General features: G+C 35.2%; 1 protein-coding gene across 9 annotated transcripts in view; it reads right to left on the bottom strand.

Annotated features, from left to right (window-relative positions):
* Positions 1–16,526, bottom strand: part of DNM1L (dynamin 1 like) — a 40,762-nt gene extending 24,236 nt beyond the window's left edge. For 7 of the 9 annotated variants that reach the window (XM_025047426.1, XM_025047427.1, XM_025047430.1 and 4 more), the window contains exons 1-2: positions 16,269–16,526; positions 2,187–2,334 (exon numbers count right to left, since the gene is read on the bottom strand). In XM_025047426.1, coding sequence (XP_024903194.1) covers positions 2,187–2,334; positions 16,269–16,370 — 250 coding nt within the window. In that variant the 5' untranslated portion in view covers positions 16,371–16,526. The remainder of the gene's footprint in view (positions 1–2,186; positions 2,335–16,268) is intronic. The other 2 variants (XM_025047429.1, XM_025047428.1) reach the window with 2 other exon arrangements.
* Positions 16,527–18,921: the final 2,395 nt, after the last annotated feature.

Here is an 18,921-nt window from a genome sequence, read left to right as displayed (position 1 = left end):
AAATAGATTGAATTACTCCATGACATCTTAAAATACATTCCTCTTAAATTAACCTATTATTGGTATCTTAGGCCTTTGTTACATAACAAAGCCTTCGGCTATAATCCCTGTACAAAATGGTTAGAGACTAATCTTTTCTTTTTTTGAAGTTCTTCTGATTGTTTTCCTCCCATTCTCCACAGTGGTTGTCAGGCTGTCAGGTAGTTAGTTGATACTCTTCTGGCTAATTAAATGTTTTCCACTTCATTGTTTCTAATTTCCTCCGGGTTTGAATGATTTATTACTAAGTAGAATTGTTAATCTAGAGGATAAAGAGGCTCTGAAGAGAAACTAAGGAACTATCCTAGTTATTAATAAGACACATGAAATTTAGTACTCAAAATTTATGAAATCTCATGTTCTAGGTAGCTAAGATGTCATTTTAACTGACGGGTTTTTTTAATATATAAAAAATAGGCACTAAGCTTGAAATATATATATATGTATATATACAGGCAAAGGTATGCAGATTTCATGACCAACCACCAAGAGGAGACGTCAACAGAACATAGTGGACATATAAGCAAAGAGCGAGAAACTGACACTTCTATAGCTGAAATGTACATCCTTTTCTAAAAACAACCCACATCTGCAAATAGTTTCTGAGAGACAGGGTATCATCTGCCCATTTCAAGGTGACTGAAGAAAATAAAAAGTTAAAAGAAAGATAGCTAATGAATGTCATACAGTTTCTTAAAGTCTAATTTTAAGGTATTTGGCAAATTTGATGAAATTATTTCATGGGAATAAAATTTTTAAAGTGTTATTCTATATATTTGAAGCTGGGTCATAAATTAGTGCAAAATGATTAAATTCAAGGTCTAGAATTTTAATCATAAACATTATAGAAATGCAAAGTAATCAATAATATACCAAGAGGCTACCCAATATGATTAAAAGGTTCTTACATATCTTCTGGAAGTCTATCCCAAAAATTAACTTAACATCTACAGCTTCATTAGCTTGCTTCAGCAATTAACTTTCTACAGTCATTGTAGATGCTCATGACAAGTCTTCCATCCTGCTCCCCGCCACCAAAAAAAAAAAAAAACCTAACAAAAACCTACCACCACCAATGTTCTTATAATCAGTGAAGAAAAAAAATCAGATACAGAAATTATTTGAAAAAGTATTTCAATTTCATCAACACTATCACCTTAAATCAGAATATAAGCAGAATGAAACTGCACTGAAATCAGATCTCTGCAGATGAAAAGTAAACAGGGCACTCTGCTGTAAATGTCATTTAACAATTAGAGCTATTTCATAGACTTTTATAAATAAGAAAGTCTGAACCAAACACTGAACTTAAAAAAAGGAAGATTAAATATATTATGCCTATCCAACATTTCAAACTTCACCAATATAAAAGATTAATATAGGATGCATATTCATTAAGCAATTTAAAATCAGCTGATGAACACAGACAGCATTTCTTAAAATATGTTCAGTTTAATCAAAGAAATAAGATAAAGGTGCATATTTTACCTTAATAATTCATGTTTACTATTCGGGGGAGGGAGATCTTAAAAATCAAAATAATATGTGCTATGTAAGTAAGCCTTAGCAAAAGAAGGATAGTTAAATAAAAAAAGTAAATATATCAAAATTCATTCTAATAATAATATTCATCTTAGAGTACAGGGAAAAACGATTCTAACTTAGCAAACACATTGGTAAGACCAGAAAAGGGAAGGTGAGATTAAATTGCTATGCTGAAAATCAAAGTCATTTTAATCTTAAAGTTTTTACACTAGAATCTAAATTATTTAATTTCTAAATCAAGGTGGTAAAGCAAAAACACTGTTTTAAACACTAGGGGAAAAAGTTTAAAACACTCCAAAAACAAAAATTTTTTCTTTAAAATTAACTGATTCCTGTATGCAGAGTATCTCACTAAATCCTCCATAAAATAGCATTAACAACAGTTTCATAAGCTGAATTGCCAAAAAGATGCTATTCCAAACAAGTTTACTCATGGTCCTCAAAACAAAAAAAATTTACTCTTTTACATAAGAAAAGATGCATCCCAATTCTCTTCATAGGACTTCTGATTTTGCTACAGCCATTAATTTCTGACTAATCAATTCATGCCTTTTTAAGATTAGACCAAAAATAATCATTTTTATTCCAATTCTAGAATTTACCATTTTCTTCTCCTGTTGTTTTTCGTTTATCTTCAGGTGAAACATGGACTAGCTGTAGAATGAGAGGTCTCCGGGTGACAATACCAGTGCCTCTGGGAAGCAGGTCCCTTCCCACTAGGCTTTCTAGCACTGAGCTCTTTCCACTGCTCTGAAAACAGAATATACAAGAGCAAAATGAGTTAACGGATTTTATTTTACAACTCGCTAAGACTAAACTAATAAAGCAGCATATGTGAAAGTATTTTAAAGAAAAATGATTGCAGAGACTTTTAAAATGAAAGTTCTGTTTTCTATTATATATTCTTTATTTCTTTAAAATAAAAAATCCAAAGTGAAAATAAAGAAGTCCCACTCCACCATAATTTTCATACCTTTCTGACACTCTCCCAACCAGGTTTTCAAAACTTATATAATGCTGGTATCTATAAAATTACACCTACAATAAGTATTTTACTTTAAATGGGGCAGTATTATATTATTTTTCTCTAACCTGCTTTTATTTTAACAATCAGGGATATCATTCTACATCAACATATTAACTGCTGTATTAAACAGTTTAAATAGTAGTCTACTGTGTATAAAAGCAAACCTCAACTGATGACATTTAAATAGTTTTTGCTAGTATTAACAATGTTACAATGTGCATGCTTTGTACATATAACCTTACTCATTTCTATTATCTCATTATATTTAGTTCATTAAATAAAAATACTGTGATTAAAAATCATACAGATATTAAGGAATCACAGATACTGCCAGGCTGCCAGGATTTTCTGTATTTCTCCTTCAATGATTTGCTTGTTCAAATGCTGGTATTTTATTAGTTCAATAAAATGCTTTATCCATATAAATTTCATTTTTTGTTTTCTATTTCCCCGAACTTTTTATTTTGAAATTTTCAAAGCCACAAAAAGTTGCAAGAATATGAAAATGAATACCCATATACCTTAACGAAGATGCACTAATTATTAATATTTTATTATTTTGACACATTTACTTTGTGTCTCTTCTTCTCTCTCTCTCTCTCTCTCTCAATCTCTCTCTCTCGCTGGCCCATTTGACAGTTAGTTACCATTACACTTCATCCCTAAATAATGAAGCATATCTCTAACAAGGGCATTCTTCTATATAACCACAATTCAATGATCACATTCAGGAAATTTAACATAGATACAATACAGCAGGTTCTCAAATAATGTCATTTCCTTCAACATCATTTTGTTCAATGTTATAACATTAGATGAGATGACGTTGGAACTCTTGTTTATATCAATTAGCCTATGGTAAAACTGGTTTCACTATATGTCATTTCATTTAAAGTGGCAGAACCTATCAATAATGTTAAGTGAGGGCTTACTGTACTAATAAAGTTATTAATCAAATAACATAAACCCCTAGTCTCAACACTTTTAATGTTTATAAATTTGCTGTTTTTCTTAACTTTGTAATATATTTTTCCATAGAGAATTTTTCAATACTACATATTTTCTTAACAGTCAAACCTAGTACATCTTTAATTTCATATTTTCTACAAATGCAAAATCCTAAACTCATCTACTGCATCAAAAAGGGTCTACAGGAAGCAGATAGCCCACTCAAGTGAGGTTAATTTAAGAAGGGTTTATTTACAAGTGGACTATTTACAAAGCTGTGGATGAGGCTTAGGAGAATCACAAACGATAATGCAATAACCCAGCCTTGTGACAACAGAGCTCTTATCATCCATCCATAGTCCTGGAAGGAAGTATTGGGACTTTCAGAAGAGGGAGAGCCAGACCAAGGCATCTATATATAGGGAGTAAGCCAGGGGAATAAATACCCAAACTCTGGCCTCCTTCCTTTCTCCAATTCCTGCCAGGTCTCCCCATTTCCAAATTAAATCAGAAGCCAGAAGAGAAAAGGGCCGATATGAACAGGATATGGAAGGTCATATTGAAGATTATGTGGCTATCTGGTGTTGCTAGGCTTTGGTATCAACATTTATCCCTCTCACTAAGTAAAATGGGGTGCTTTCCATCATTTTTCTGTACTCTGAAATAATTTAAATAGAAATTTCCTGTTCTTAAGGTGTTTGATAAAACTTGTCCATAAAAATATCATCTAATTCTCCTAGATTTTCAAATTTATAGGCGGAACTGCTTATAATATTCTTAAAAATTATTCATTTTTCTTATTTCTAATATTTTGTATTTCTTTTTCTGACTACATTTTCTAATTGACCATTAAAAACTGATTTTATTGATCAAATCTGTATTTTGTTTTCACTTTATAACTTTTTTAAATACTGTCAATTTCTTCTTCCTGGTCCTCCCCATACCTGAGTAAGAGGAGTTATTTATTCTCCTTTTTAAAACTCCTAGAATTAAATGCTTAGCTTATTTTCTCTATCTCGGATACCAACTCCTGCCCTGTCAACCTTGTACACACGTACATCCCCTAATCTGAGTCATTTCTATCTTCTGTCTTCTATGCTGAGAATCATGGTTTTCAAGGACACATACTATGACAGAACTAGAATAACACACATTTATTCACTTGCTTTTTTCCCCAAATTAGTTTCCAAATAATACCAATACTACATCGCCAATATGATTATTGAAAATAGTTTTTAAAATGTTTTGTATATGACCTCTCCATTCTCGTACCTACCTCTTTACAAACCATATGTTCTCTTCTTTTTTTAAGACTCGTTTAGTCTTGGTTCTGTAATACAGATATGATGCTAACCATCAGTCTTTATGTTAATGTCTCTCTAGTCATTTTGATTCTCTGAAACTTGTTCTCTAGTAAATTCCTCAGGAATGTCTAATAAGAACAATATCCTTGAAGTTCTAGCATACGAGTAACAGTTTGAGACTTTTATACTTGAAATTCAGTTTGGTTATATATAAAACCTTGGGTTCATGTTTCTTATCTTAAAGATGAAATGCCATAATAGTGTTCTCATAAATTCACTCATGTATTCTTTCATAAATTGTTATTGTAGAAAAGTATAATAATCTGATTTTACTTTCCTCATGAGAGACTTTGTGACTTTTGCCTGCATGTCTGAAAGGTTATTTTTTTTCCTTTAAAAGTCCAATAATTTTACTAGTCTATGTCTCACTGTTGGTCTTTCTGTGTCAATGTTCTCAGGTATGTGCTGTGCTCCTTCAAAATGGGGTTCCAAATCTGTTTTTAATTAAATTTAGTATCTGTTCTGTTCTCTTGCTATCGCTTTTTCTTCTGTGGGGACTCCTATTATACATATGCTGGATCTTTGCCTGTTTTCAGTATGTCAATTTGTATCAAATTTTTTATACCTCTTATCCTTTTTAACGTCTTCTCTCTTTTCAGTGTCCTTCTCTAAGGTATGACTGTTACACTTACTTGCTCTTGTGTTCTTCCCAATATGTCTTTTCCAAAATAGTGTTTTACTTCTAATACTTTATTAAGCTCTATCACTTAATTTAAAATTTTTCTCTTATGCAAACTTGGTCTCTTGGAAATGTCTTGTTCTGTTTAAAATATCTGATGTTTTGCCTTCTATTTTAATATCCAGTGGTTTTCATCTTTTTTGTGGACATGTCTGTCTGGTGTGCTTTCATTGTCCATAGGGATGCTATCCTGAGTCTCATTTTTCTTAGAAACTTTGTATGAGATTTGAAAACAATAATTTCATACTGCTGATATTTAAATGAAATTCATTTTCCTGAACTTTTAAAGGAGGCTTGGCCTAGAATAGCTATTCTAACTTCACATTCTAAAACTCCCTCCTTTTGTTTTCATAAGTTTTTGAAAATATATTTGTTTTCTGAAATATCTTGGCTCTGTTCTTCTCCATCACTTTTATCTGGACCATCTCTTTCCTTTGTATCTTTCAGGGAATACTCAATTGTATTCTTAGTTCCTTCTCACTGTGAGGATTGGTAAAAGTTTCACAAAGGCACTTCAGTCTCTTAAGATTTTATGACAGACCTCTTTCATTCATTATCAGTGTTTGCAAAACCCCAAAACTAAAAAAGTTTCAGCTAGTATTTTAATTTTTTTTTTTTTTTTTCAGCTGATATTCTTAAACTGGACCAAGCTTTCCAGTGCCTTTTGGCTATTTTCCAATTCTCAGATTGATCTGATGTTCCATTGCTTCCTTCTTCTTTCTACATAGATAATAACACATGGCTTGGAGCTGTTGGTGAGGGTTTGTAGGGCAACACGGTCAAACTGATTTTCTTGTAAATATTGTTCATGAGTTTTTGCTTTTCCTATCCTATTTGTTTTTTATGGGAAAGTCATACAGAGATTAGTAGACTATTCTATCACTGCTGTCATCTTCCCAGAATCCCTTATATCGAAATTTAACTCCACTCAGAAGTTCTGAAACTAAAAGTTTAGTCTTACATAAGATTTTTATATTAAGTCATGATAAGAAATAAAGTACTGATACATGCTACAACATAGATGAACCTAAAAACCATTATGCTCAGTGAAAGAAGTCAGTCATAAAAGACCACATATTATTTGATTGTTTGTATGAAATGTCCAGAGTAAGCAAGAAAGTAGATTAAGTGGATGCCTAACACTGTGGGGATATAGGGGTGTAGCGAATGACTGCTAATGCATACAAGGTTTCTTTTGGGGATAATGAGATACTCTAAAATAGATTATGGTGATGGTTGCACAACTCTACAGACATGCTAAAAAAACACTGAATTATTATTATATTTCAAATGGGTGAACTTATGGTCTATAAATGACATGTCAATAAAGCTGTTAAAAAACAAAGGAGAAAAACAAATTCCAAATGAATTATAAACAAATGTGAAAAAGCATAACTTTGTAAGTTAGAAGAATATAAGAATGCTTTCATGACTTTGAGATAGGAGAGGATTCCTTAATACACAAATGTACAAACTAGTGAAGAAAAGACTGATAATTTAACTAAAGTAAAATTTAAATTTCCAAGCCTGTGGTTTGCTATCCCTGTCTGAAAAACTCGACTGAGGGAGAACAATCTGTTCTAAGGCTTACAGGTTTTTTTGGCTCTGTGCTCTTAAAAGTAGTTTAGGCTTTATCAGGGATCAAACTGAATGGTCTCTAAAGGGGGTTTTCTGTATCCTGCAGAGAGCTCAGGTTAGTGTGTCATCCCTGTGCAACTTGAAAATCATGGTGTGGCTGCCCTGTCTCACTTTAGGCCCCCCAATTAATGTCTCTGAGGGTACGGGCTACAAGAGGTGACAGAAATGGGCACGTGGTCTGGATTTGGTTTAGGCTTATTGTGGAATGAAAGAGTGCTTGTCACATATTTCAAGAAAATGAATGTGATCTTTGAAAAGGCAGAAATGTAAAATGTCTGCCAGCTGTATCAGTGAGAACAAAAAATTTTTTCTTTTACTCATATTAAAAAATTGAGGAAAAATATTTGTGATCCACATAACTGACAAGGAATTAGTAAACACAAATGTATAAATAACCCCTACAAATCAATAAAAAAACATGCATAATATAACAAAAATTGTGTGCAAAGATACAAAGAGAAACTCACAAAACAGAATCACTAAGGGCCAAGACATAAAATGCTCAAACTCCTTAGTAATCAGAAAGATGCAATAAAAAAGCCACAATGAGATACCATAAATAAAAAATGTAATACCAAGTACAGATATAAACAAACAGACTTTCCTGTTTTGGCAGAAATATAATGAGTTACAATCATTCTGCGAAGAAAGTAGCAATATCATGTAAAAATGAAAATAAATACACCCCTCACAGTCTAGTAAATTCCACTATTTGATACCCTAGAGAAATTCTCAAATGTGCATAATGATGTATTTATAGGAATGTTCCTAATACCCTTGTTTACTAAACTACTATAGAAAACAATGGGAAATACTCAAATGTTCCTCAACAAGATGATAAATTTTGATATAGTTATGTAATCAATTATATTATATAGCAGTATAAGTGAGCAAACTAAGAATATGTATGTGTACGTATGAGTAAAAAATCACATCTATGACTGTAAAAAAACATCGCAGAGGAATATATACTGTTTGACACTACTTCAGGTTTAAACCATGTAAAACAATATATATTATTTAGTTACCTACATGTGTAAAATACATATAATGAAGTGTACAGGTACAATAAACACCAAATTCAGGAAAAAGGTTCTCGCTCTATGGAAAGGAGGGAAATTTCACTTGGCAGTTAATGTTTTATTTCTTAAAAATGGGAGGTAGATACAATGGTGTTCATAGCATCATTCCTTATATGCTGCTGACATTTTAAATATTTCAAAATAATTTTATAATGCCTCAAATGTGGTACAGGATCTCATAATGAAAAGGTAAGAAGTTAAAACATTTCCCCTTCTCTCCCATACCCTAAGTGGAAACTTGGTACAGCCGCACAGCTTAGATATAGGTTATAGACCAATTCCTGTGTCCATCCTGCCCTTTTGCACAAGAGCTTACGTGTCCAACTCTGCTGAAAAGTCCAAAGTACTATACTCACTACAACAGAGCTAGAAGCAATTCAGGTAATATTTCAACATTATTTCACAATATCTTGGATAGGAAATAAAGTAGCACTTGAAACTTACTGGATTTCATTAACCAATGTCATCATTATAAAAAAAAAACTTCTTAAACATTTATAAAGAAGCCTATTATAAAAAAAAAAAAAATCTCCAATTGAAAGACACAGAGTGGCTGAATGGATTTAAAAAATAAGACCCATGTATATGCTGCCTACAAGAGACTTCAGGTGTAAGAACACACACAGACTGAAAGTGAAGAGATGGAAAAAGATATCCCATGCAAATGGAAACCAAAATAAAGCTGGAGTAGCTATACAAATAACAGACAAAATAGACTTTAAAACAAAGACTGTAATAGGGACAAAGAAGACCATTATGTAATGATAAAGGGTCAATCCAACAACAGGATATACATTTGTAAATATTTATGTATCCAACATAGGAGACTTAAAGGGAAAAATAGACAGCAATACTATTACACTTTAATACCCTATTTTTATGAATATATCATCCAAACAGAAAACTAATAAACATTTGCCTTAAACAAGTTAGACCAGATAGACTTATCGGATAAACACAGAACATTCTGTTCAAAAGCAATAGAACATACATTCCTTTCAAACTCACATGTACCATCCCTCAGCATAGATCATTAAAGGCCATAAAACAAGTTTTAATAATGGTAAAGATCATACACCATAATGGTACAAAAGTAGATATCAATTACAATAAAACTGGAAAATTCTCAAATATGTGCAGATTAAACTACATGCTACTGAACAGTCAATGGGTGAACGAAGAAATCAAAAAACATGTTTAGACAAATGAAAACAGAAATACAACATACCAACACCTTTGGGGTGCCACAAAAGAATCCTAACAAGGAAGTTCATAGCAATACATGCCTATGTTAATAAGATCTCAAATAAACTTTATACCTCAAGTAACTAGAAAAAAAAGGAACAAATTAAGCCAAAAGTTAGTGATAAAGGAACAAAATATCAAAGATCAAAGCAGATATAAATGAAATAGAGACTAAAATGCCAATAGAAAAAAAAAATCATTAAAACTAAAACCTAGTTTTTTTTTAAGATTAATAAAATAGACAAACATTTGGCTAGAGTCACCAAGAAGACAAGAGGACTCAAGAATAAAATCAGAAATGAAAGAAGAAACATTACAACTAATAATGACAGGAATACAAGAAATCATGAGACTACTATAAACAATTACACATAAATTGGACAACCCAGAAGAAACTTTTAAATTCCCAGAAATATACAACCTGCCAAGACTGAATTATGATGAAACAAAATTTGAACAGACCAACTACTAACAAGATTGAATCAGTAATGAAAAAACACCAAATGAACAAAAACCCAGGCATAGATACTTTCACTGATGAATTCTACCAAATATTAAAGAATTAATGCTAATCCTTCTCAATCTCTTCCAAAAAATACAAGAGGAGCGGATACTTCTAAACTCATTTTACAAAGCCAGAATTACCATGACACCAAATGCAGACAAGGATACTACCAGAGAAGAAAACTAGAAGCCAATATTCCTGATAACAGAGATATAAAAATCCTCAACAACATATTAACAAACTAAATTCAACAATACATTAAAAAGATCATACACCATGATCAAGCAAGACATTTCAGTCATGCACAGATGTTTCAACATTCACAAATTAATCAATGTGATACACCACTTTAACAAAATGAAGGATAAAAACCATAAGACCATCTCAACAGATGCAGAAAAAGCACTTGACAAAATTCAACATCCACTCATGATAGAAACTCTCAACAGAGTAAGAAGAACGTACATCAACATAATGAAGGACACATATGACAAGCTCAGAGCTAACATCATACGCAATAGTGAAAAACTGAAAGCTTTTCTTCTAAGACCGAGAGCAAGACAAGGATACCCACGCTCACCAGTCTTATTCAGCATAGCACTGAATGTTCTCACTAGAGCAATTAAGCAAGAAATAAAAGGCAACCAGATAACTGTAAAGGAAAAAAGTAAAACCGTCACTATTGGCAAATGATAGGATTCTAGTTATAGATAACCCTAAACACTCCACCAAACAACTGTTAGAACTAATTAACAAATTCAGTAAAGTTCGAGGATATAAAATCAATGAACAAAAATTAGTTGTGTTTCTATACATTAATAACAAACTACTAGGAAGAAAACTTACGGAAAAGATAGCATTTACGATTACATCAAAAAGAAAGGACTAACCTAGGAATAAGTTTAACTAAGCAGGTGAAAGACCTGTTTACTAAAAACTGTAAGACATTAATGAAAGTAAGCGAAGAAGATACACATAATTGGAAAGGCATTCTGCACTCCTGGATTAGAAGAATTAATATTGTTAAAATATCCATGCAATCCGAAGTGATCTACAGAGAGATACAAGGCAATCTCTGTCAAAATTCCTCTACCTATCGGCAAAATTTAAATCTAAAATTTAAACCACTTCATAATTTATGGTGTTAAACTGTGGTTCTTGTACTGAATAATTACTGCACATATAACTCAATAATATTAATGCTTCAACTGTCCGGAGTCCAAACTGGCTAAAATGCTGCAGACCTAACAATCCTTAGGGAAGAATGTTTTTCTTGATTAATAAAAGTATCAGCCTAGTGCTGTCTAAATATCTACAAGGCCATGAACTTCGATAGCAAAACTAATATCCATAAAAACCCCCACTTTTTCCATAAAAGCAGAAAAGCATACGATAAGTAACATGAATCTACACAATGAAGAAGCTCAATTAACTCCATGTAGAATAAAGACAAAGAGATCCACACTAATTATAATCAAACTGTTGAAAGATAAAGATAAATACTAAAAGCAACAAGAAGGGATTAGAGAAGTAACTCATGTACAAATACAACAGATTTCTCATCAACATGGAAGCCAGAGGCAGTAGCATGACTTTATTTAAAGTGCTGAATGGAGAGAGGGGAGGGAGCCTATCAACCAAGAATTCTAAATCTGATTTAATTTAAGTTGGCAATACTCCCCAAAGCAATCTACAGACTCAACACAATCTCTATCAAAATCCCAATGGATTTGTTTGCAGAAATGGAAATGCCAATTCTAAAATTCATAAAGAATGGCAAGGGACTCCAGATAGCAAAACTAATCTTGGGGGAAAAAAAAAAAAAAAGAACAAAGTTGGAAGACACACTTCCTGATTCTAAACCTTCTATAAAGCTACAACAATCAAAACAATGTGGTATTAGCTTAAGAACATATATACGGACCAGTGGGAAAAAAATGAATCCACAAATAAACCTGTACATCTATGATCAACTAATTTTCATCCATAGTGTCAAGACCATTCAGTGGGCAAAGAATAGTCTCTTCAACAAATGGTGCTGGATCAACTGCAAAGGCACATGTAAAGAATGAAGTTGGACCACTACCTCATACCAAAAACAAAAAATTATTCAAAATGAATCAAAATCCTAAAAGTAAGAGCTGAAATTATAAAACTCTTAGAAGGAAACATATAATAATAATAAATCTTCACAACCTTGGATTTGGCAATGTCTCAGATATGACACCAAAAGGACAAACAAAAGAAAAACAGGTAAAGTGAACTTCATCGCAAATAGGTATGTGCATCAAAGGATACTATCAAGAAAGTGAAAAGAGAACCTACAGAATGGGAGAAAATATGTGGAAATCATATTTGATAATGGTCTAATATCCAGATTATAAAAATGACTCCAACAAGCACATAAAAGATGTTCAACAGCATTAGTTATTAGGTAAATGCAATCAAAACCACAATCAGATGCCACTTCACATCTTCATTAGGATAGCTACAACAAAACGATAGACAATAACAAGTATTGACAAAGACAAAGAGAAATTAGAACTCTTATACATTGCTGGCGGTAATGTAAAATGGTACAGCTACTGTGGAAAACAGTTTTGTGGTTCCTCAAAAAGTTAAACATAGAATTACCACACGACCCAGCAATTCTACTTCTAGATATATAACAGAGAACTGAAAACATGTTTACACAAAAACCTGAAAACAAATGTTCACAGCAGCATAATAAAACCATCGTAACCAAAAAGTGGAAATAACCCAAATGTTCACCAACTAATGAATAGAACAGACTGACTGAGTAAATTTTGGCATATCTATACAATGAAGTATTATTCAGCCATAAAAAGTAATGAAATTCTAATATATGTGACAACATAGATGAACCTATAAAACATCACAGTGAGCAAAAGAAGCCAAACATAAAAGACAATGTATTGTATCATTCCATTTATACGAAATGTCCAGAATAGGCAAATCCATAGAGATAGAAAGTAGATTAGTGGTTGCTGGGGCTAGGGTAGGACAAAATGGGAAGTGACTGATAATGGGTACTGAGTTTCTTTCTGGGAATATGAAAATGTTCTGGAATTAGTGGTGATGGTTGCACAACCTTGTGAATATACTACAACTACTAAATTGTAGACTTTATAATGGTGAATTTTATATGAATATTTCAATATTTTTAATGTTGAATTTTTTAAAAATTGGTTTACAAATTGGTCATTTAAAACCCAAGATTCTTTTTCTTTTTTGCATTTGTCTGAATTACTAAAGGTACAGTGCTGATATCACTGAAATATAGGGAAAGTGAAGAGTACATTACTAGCAACACTTAGCTAGAGTCTCAAATTCATGCTATCTGCATAGGGATTCCTATCCTGGGTGGTGCTTTGGATTACAAACCTAGAGGGCTCATCCTTCCCTTTCTCAATCTAAGAAACAGTGATTCAGTTTCTCAAGTTGACTCACAAAAGTTATTCAAGTCTTATCTCCTCTTACATCTGCAAAGTACACCACGCTCAAAAGTATCAACTTTCTTTCTCCCCATCTTCTGTTCTTTCCACGGAGGATCTCAGCTAGAAAAAAAGGAAAGCAATTTATCTAACTAAATCATAAAATCTGTGAATGATCGGTAGCTGTAAACATTATTCTCTCTCAACTCCTCTAGCTCTCTAGGCTCCAAATAAGTATTCAGCAATTTAAGAAATCAAAGTTTAAAACATTTAGGTGTCAATAAAGATTGCCTGGGAGTTGATAATTTGGAGCAAGAAAGCCATCAAGATCAACATGCCACTGGTGGTATGCCCTTAGACTCAGCTTCTTTTCCTTGATTTTTCCAGTTTCATGCATTTTAAAATCAAAGACTCACTAATATACTTTTCAAATTAGGATCTATGAACCATCTACATCACCTGTTGTGCCTGGTACACCCCAGATTTAGAAACTCAAAATCTCTGGGGATGGAGTCCAGGAAACTTATTTTCAAAGTGATTCTTATATATACTATGTTTGAGAATCATTGTTCTAAAAAAGTTCAACAAAATGGGACCTTCAGCCATTTAAGGTATAGGTAATGTATAAGAGACTACATCTGGATTAAGATGACATGCCACTGAGTTTACATGTCAGAACTAAGTACAGAATACAAAAACACTTTTCGTGTCTGGAACTCACTGTACACTACTCCATTAAATATGAATGTGAAGGTGTGTGCTCTATGTATGTTACACAACATTAAATGGTATATATGACAAAATAGTGGTGTACTTGTATTCAAATCAAGTGAAGAAGTTTTATCAACATATTGAGGAAAATATGGAAAAAAGTTTGTTCTTATTTATTTCTTCCACATCTGAATTATAAAGGATTGAATTCAGTTAATAAAGATCTAAATGAAGATAACCTTCATTAAAGCAAATCTAAAATATGAGTAATTTTCCTTCTGAGTAATTTCAAACATTAATTGTCACTATGGTTTTTGCTAGCACATGTTAATGGCTTTCATAATGGTGAGATCTATTCTTCCCTACCCCTCCCAATTTTGCCAAGTTTATTCACTGAAATAAACTATTTTGTGTAAGAAAAATGCTTCTAGTTTTTAAACTATTTATACTGACATACTCTAGTCCATACACACAGTATAGATTCTTTTATTTCTTCAAGCCTAAAAAGCACTGAGAATGTTATGGAAAGTTTCCAGTCTACCATAGGAAACACCTTGAAAATACTACCAAAGAAGATTTAATTTATATCATCACCTCTAATTCTATTTACAAAAACAAATTTTGATGATAAAAGTTCCAGTGTTTTAAAGTATTCTCTAGTTACAGTGAACAATATTTCAAAATATTTATGGAGCACCTACTACATACCCCAGACTGTTCCTGGAGCTAGCAATAGGAACACAGCAGTGAACAAAACGTGCTCAATAAACATACTGCTCATAATTTGTTATATGGTGATGATTCAGGGTCGCCAATTATTACAAATATTGAGTTACAAACACTTCAATATGTGCAGGCGGGACTATACAGTATCTTTTAAGAGACCAAGGAAATTTGTTTCTGAAATAATTTCTATTTCTTTAAAAGCACACGCGCGCACACACACACACAGTACGAGATGTCTATAGTCTCCAAAGTTTCCAGTATGGATATACTCTAGCATTTTAAACATTAAGTTTCTTGTCATAATATTTATACTCTACATTTTAATTTGTAGCAAGATGTAGTGATGCGCCTCGTGAAAAAAAAGAATGGGAGATCGTCCCCTTCTCAACAGAAAAGATCATTAAGAAATGAAAGCACTTAAAATCAATATACTAAGTAACCTCCAACATGCGCATCTCTAAACTCTGATAAAGTCCTATGATTCCTCTTCAACCAAGAAAAAGAGCAGGCAGAGAAAAATGAAACATACTTCTGTCACTCTAGAAATAACGTTTCTTCCACATTTCTGCATATAAAAAATTATGCGTTATCTATGAGACCCAACATGAAAAGACCAGAGAACCCTGATGCCCAATTTAGATGGAAGAGAATAAACACAGCCTACGCAGAAAAAATGGGAATATTCCTTCCTAACACCCGGGTCTAAGGGATTTGGGGGTATTTTGGTTTTCTACTGCTTTAGCGTTCTCCAAACACTGGACGGATTACAAATACTGCAGAAAAATACTCAGGTGCTACACAGTCGCATCCATCTCAGCCCAGAGCGTGCAGTCCCAAAACTGACTCCGCAGCCCCTAAGCAAGACAAGAAGGGAAATAAAACACCCTGCCAACCTGAAACCAACCGAGAAGGGGCTAGACGGCCCACCACAAGCCAGTGAGTCCCGCGTGCCTCGCGCGTCCCCCAGGTGCCCTTGGAAGCAGCGGCCTGTGGGGAAAGCCGCGCCCGGTCCCGGCGGACTCCAGTTCCGCCCGGCGACCCATCCCTCCCCCATCCCGCCCATGGGACCCGCTAGGCCCGCCGCGCCGGCTCCGCCCCTCGCCTCCCGGCCAGGCCCGGATTCCCAGCCCCAGTGCAACTCAGCCCAGGGCGAGCAGGCACGGCAGAGCCGGGGTAGCCCCGGGGCCCCAAGCAGCGACCTCCTCCCATAGGCCGCAAGGCTGGCCCGGGAGCTTGCGCCGCCGCAGCCCCGACCAGGCCTGCGCCCCGGGCTCTGGCCTGGGCAGACGTTGCCCTTGTCTCACCTGCGTTCCCACGACGACAATCTGAGGCAGCTGGATGATGTCGGCGCCCACCGTGTTGAAGACGTCCTGGAGCTTGTTGATAACAGGAATTAGCGCCTCCATGACCCCAAAAACATGGGACCCCCTCCCGGCCGGCCGCGGCAATGAATGGAGCCGCGGCCCAGAGTCCGCCTCCTGCCCCCTCTCCTCCGCCCTCTCCTCGGGAGCCAGCACCCATTGGACCCTGCCGGCCGCTACCTGCCCCCTCCCGGCAGGCCGTGCGCTAAGAGGGAGGTGGCGAGGAACAAAGCCTGCCGGGAGTTGTAGTTCTGGAGCGGAAGAAAGCCACGGCCTACTGCTTCCAGAAGGCTACGCCGGGCGAGCGGAGCCCGAGGCGGGAGTGGGAGGGGTGCTTTGGGCTGGAATCCTACCCGGGTTGTTGTCAAAACACTGGGGAGCGAGGCCCGGAAAGCAGGAGGGAAGCGATATGCTTATCTTGTCCTCAAGACGTGTTATGCCAAATATGTGTTAAGTACTATAAAGTCTCTTGATTAATCCAAGATGCCATTTCCTCATGAGGACGCTTTATAAGAGCAGGTTGGAAAGGCTTAAATGACAACCTCAGATACTTCAGCTAGGTGCAGAAGGTCTGTAGGCTGATACTAGAAGGTGTGGGGTGCTATTTTGCAATAATACAAAATCAGCCATGTTAGAACAGGCGGATTCTCCAGGATTTTTTGTAAAAACGTGTTCATCAAGACTCAGAGTGTCAGTTTTAGAGGGAAAGGGCTAGGCCCTTGTTCTCTATATTCTGTGTAAAATGTTATTCGTTGTGACCTGATTCCTTGCAAAGTGGAGATCTGATAACCGCCTTGGTAGCTTTTTGCTAAGTGTGCCTACTGTTCTATTCTTAAATGTTTTTCTTTTTAGACAGTATCTTCCTTCTACACCGAACTTCCATAGTTTCCTATCTTAAAGTTAAAAAAAAGGGGGGGGCGGGGACATTTGAGCAAAGATCTAAAGTAGGTAAGGAGAAAACCCTCCTACATACTTTATTTTTCTCCATAGAATTTATCTCCATCTAACATGCTACACATTTAACTTATTTGCTCTCTCTTCTTTTGCTAGAATAACCTAGATTATCAGATCCTAGAGGCCAGGGAGTTTTGACTATTTAATTCAGTGATGCATCCATAGCGCATAGAAAATGATGAATAATAATACTCTCTGAGTTTACAATCCAACTGAGAACCATTATAAATAAATGGGTAAAGTCTTACGATTGGGTGTATTATGGACCACATAATAAGAGCACTTTTTCTAGTCTAATGGGGAAGAGAGAAAGTTCAAGCAAGACTTCCCAGAAGTCACTAGATTTAATCTCCATAAGGGCAAGGCCCACCAGTCATAGTGGAAGTTATGCACTGCACCACTTGAGTAGGTACCATTCAAGAGTACAGCCATACACGCTAACCCTGGGGGATATGCTTGATTTGTTCGGCAGGACACATGATAGGTACTCAATAGATATTTTTGAACAAGCTGAGACCTGAAGGTCTACTAGTGGTGTTATGCATCTTATCAAGTTTTATAAACATTCCCTTCTCTTTGATTCTTTTTAAAAACAAAAATTTCAGAGCCATTCAGAGAAAATTTCAAAACTCCAAAAAACAGAGCAGACAAAAGAAAGGAAGTTGGCTCATAGTGAAGCTCCATGGGTATAACCAGTAACTGTTTCATGGGAGATGTGCCCTGGGCCAAAAATAATGCAACTACAACCGTTTTACCCTTATTTGTGGCGCAGACATAGTTTTTTCCTCTTTGCTAATGCCAACATCAAAAGAGCAAGCATACATTCCAGAAAGACAACTGTCATGAATTTTACGTGGCATTATATACTTCCATTTAACTTATAAAATATTTCTTATGATGGAACATCACAGTTTTAACATGCTTTAGGAACAATAATGACTGCTTTTCTAGAAGGAAGAATGATCACATGGCCAGTGCTCAAAAGTTTCCTATCACAACCACTGCCAATTAGATTTAAGCAGGTTTGTCCAGTACCTGATTAGACACTAGAGCAGAGGTCCCTAAACCCCAGGCCATGGACCAGTACTGGACCGTGGCCTGTTAGGAACCGGGCCACACAGCAAGAGGTGAGCAAAGGGAGTAAAGCTTCATCTGTATTTGTAGCTGCTCCCCAGCGCTAGCATCACTGTCTCAGCTCCACCTAAGATCGTTAGGCATTAGATTCTCATAGGAGCACTTGTTACTGGTGCCAAAAAGGTTGGAAACCGCTGCACTAGAGCATTGAATTCATCAGGCACGGACGAAAATTGTTTGAGGCTAGAGAAACAGGAAGTGGTGAGGCCTTGAAGAAGAGTGGCTCTAATTTGATAACAGTGTTTTTAAAAATATAAGGCAGGATACTCTATGTGCTATGTGTTTCACTGGAAAGAAAGCCAACAAATTTGGGTTTTCACATTTTAAATTCAGAACACTCTTGCTTGTGAGAAAGCCACTTAGCTTATAAGTATGACTTCGCCCATCTAAAGTAGGATGATAATGTGTTTCTCAGTGGATTGCTATGAAATCAAATTAAGCCATTATCAGGTAATGTCTCCAAAGGCTTTTTAAAAAAGTCCTCTTTCAGCCATCCCTCTCTCACTGT

This window comes from Pteropus alecto, unplaced genomic scaffold (assembly GCF_000325575.1).
Source record: "Pteropus alecto unplaced genomic scaffold, ASM32557v1 scaffold103, whole genome shotgun sequence".
Classification (NCBI taxonomy): Eukaryota; Metazoa; Chordata; class Mammalia; order Chiroptera; family Pteropodidae; genus Pteropus; species Pteropus alecto.
Note: the sequence above shows the minus strand (reverse complement) of the source record. Positions and strands in the feature narration are given on the sequence as shown.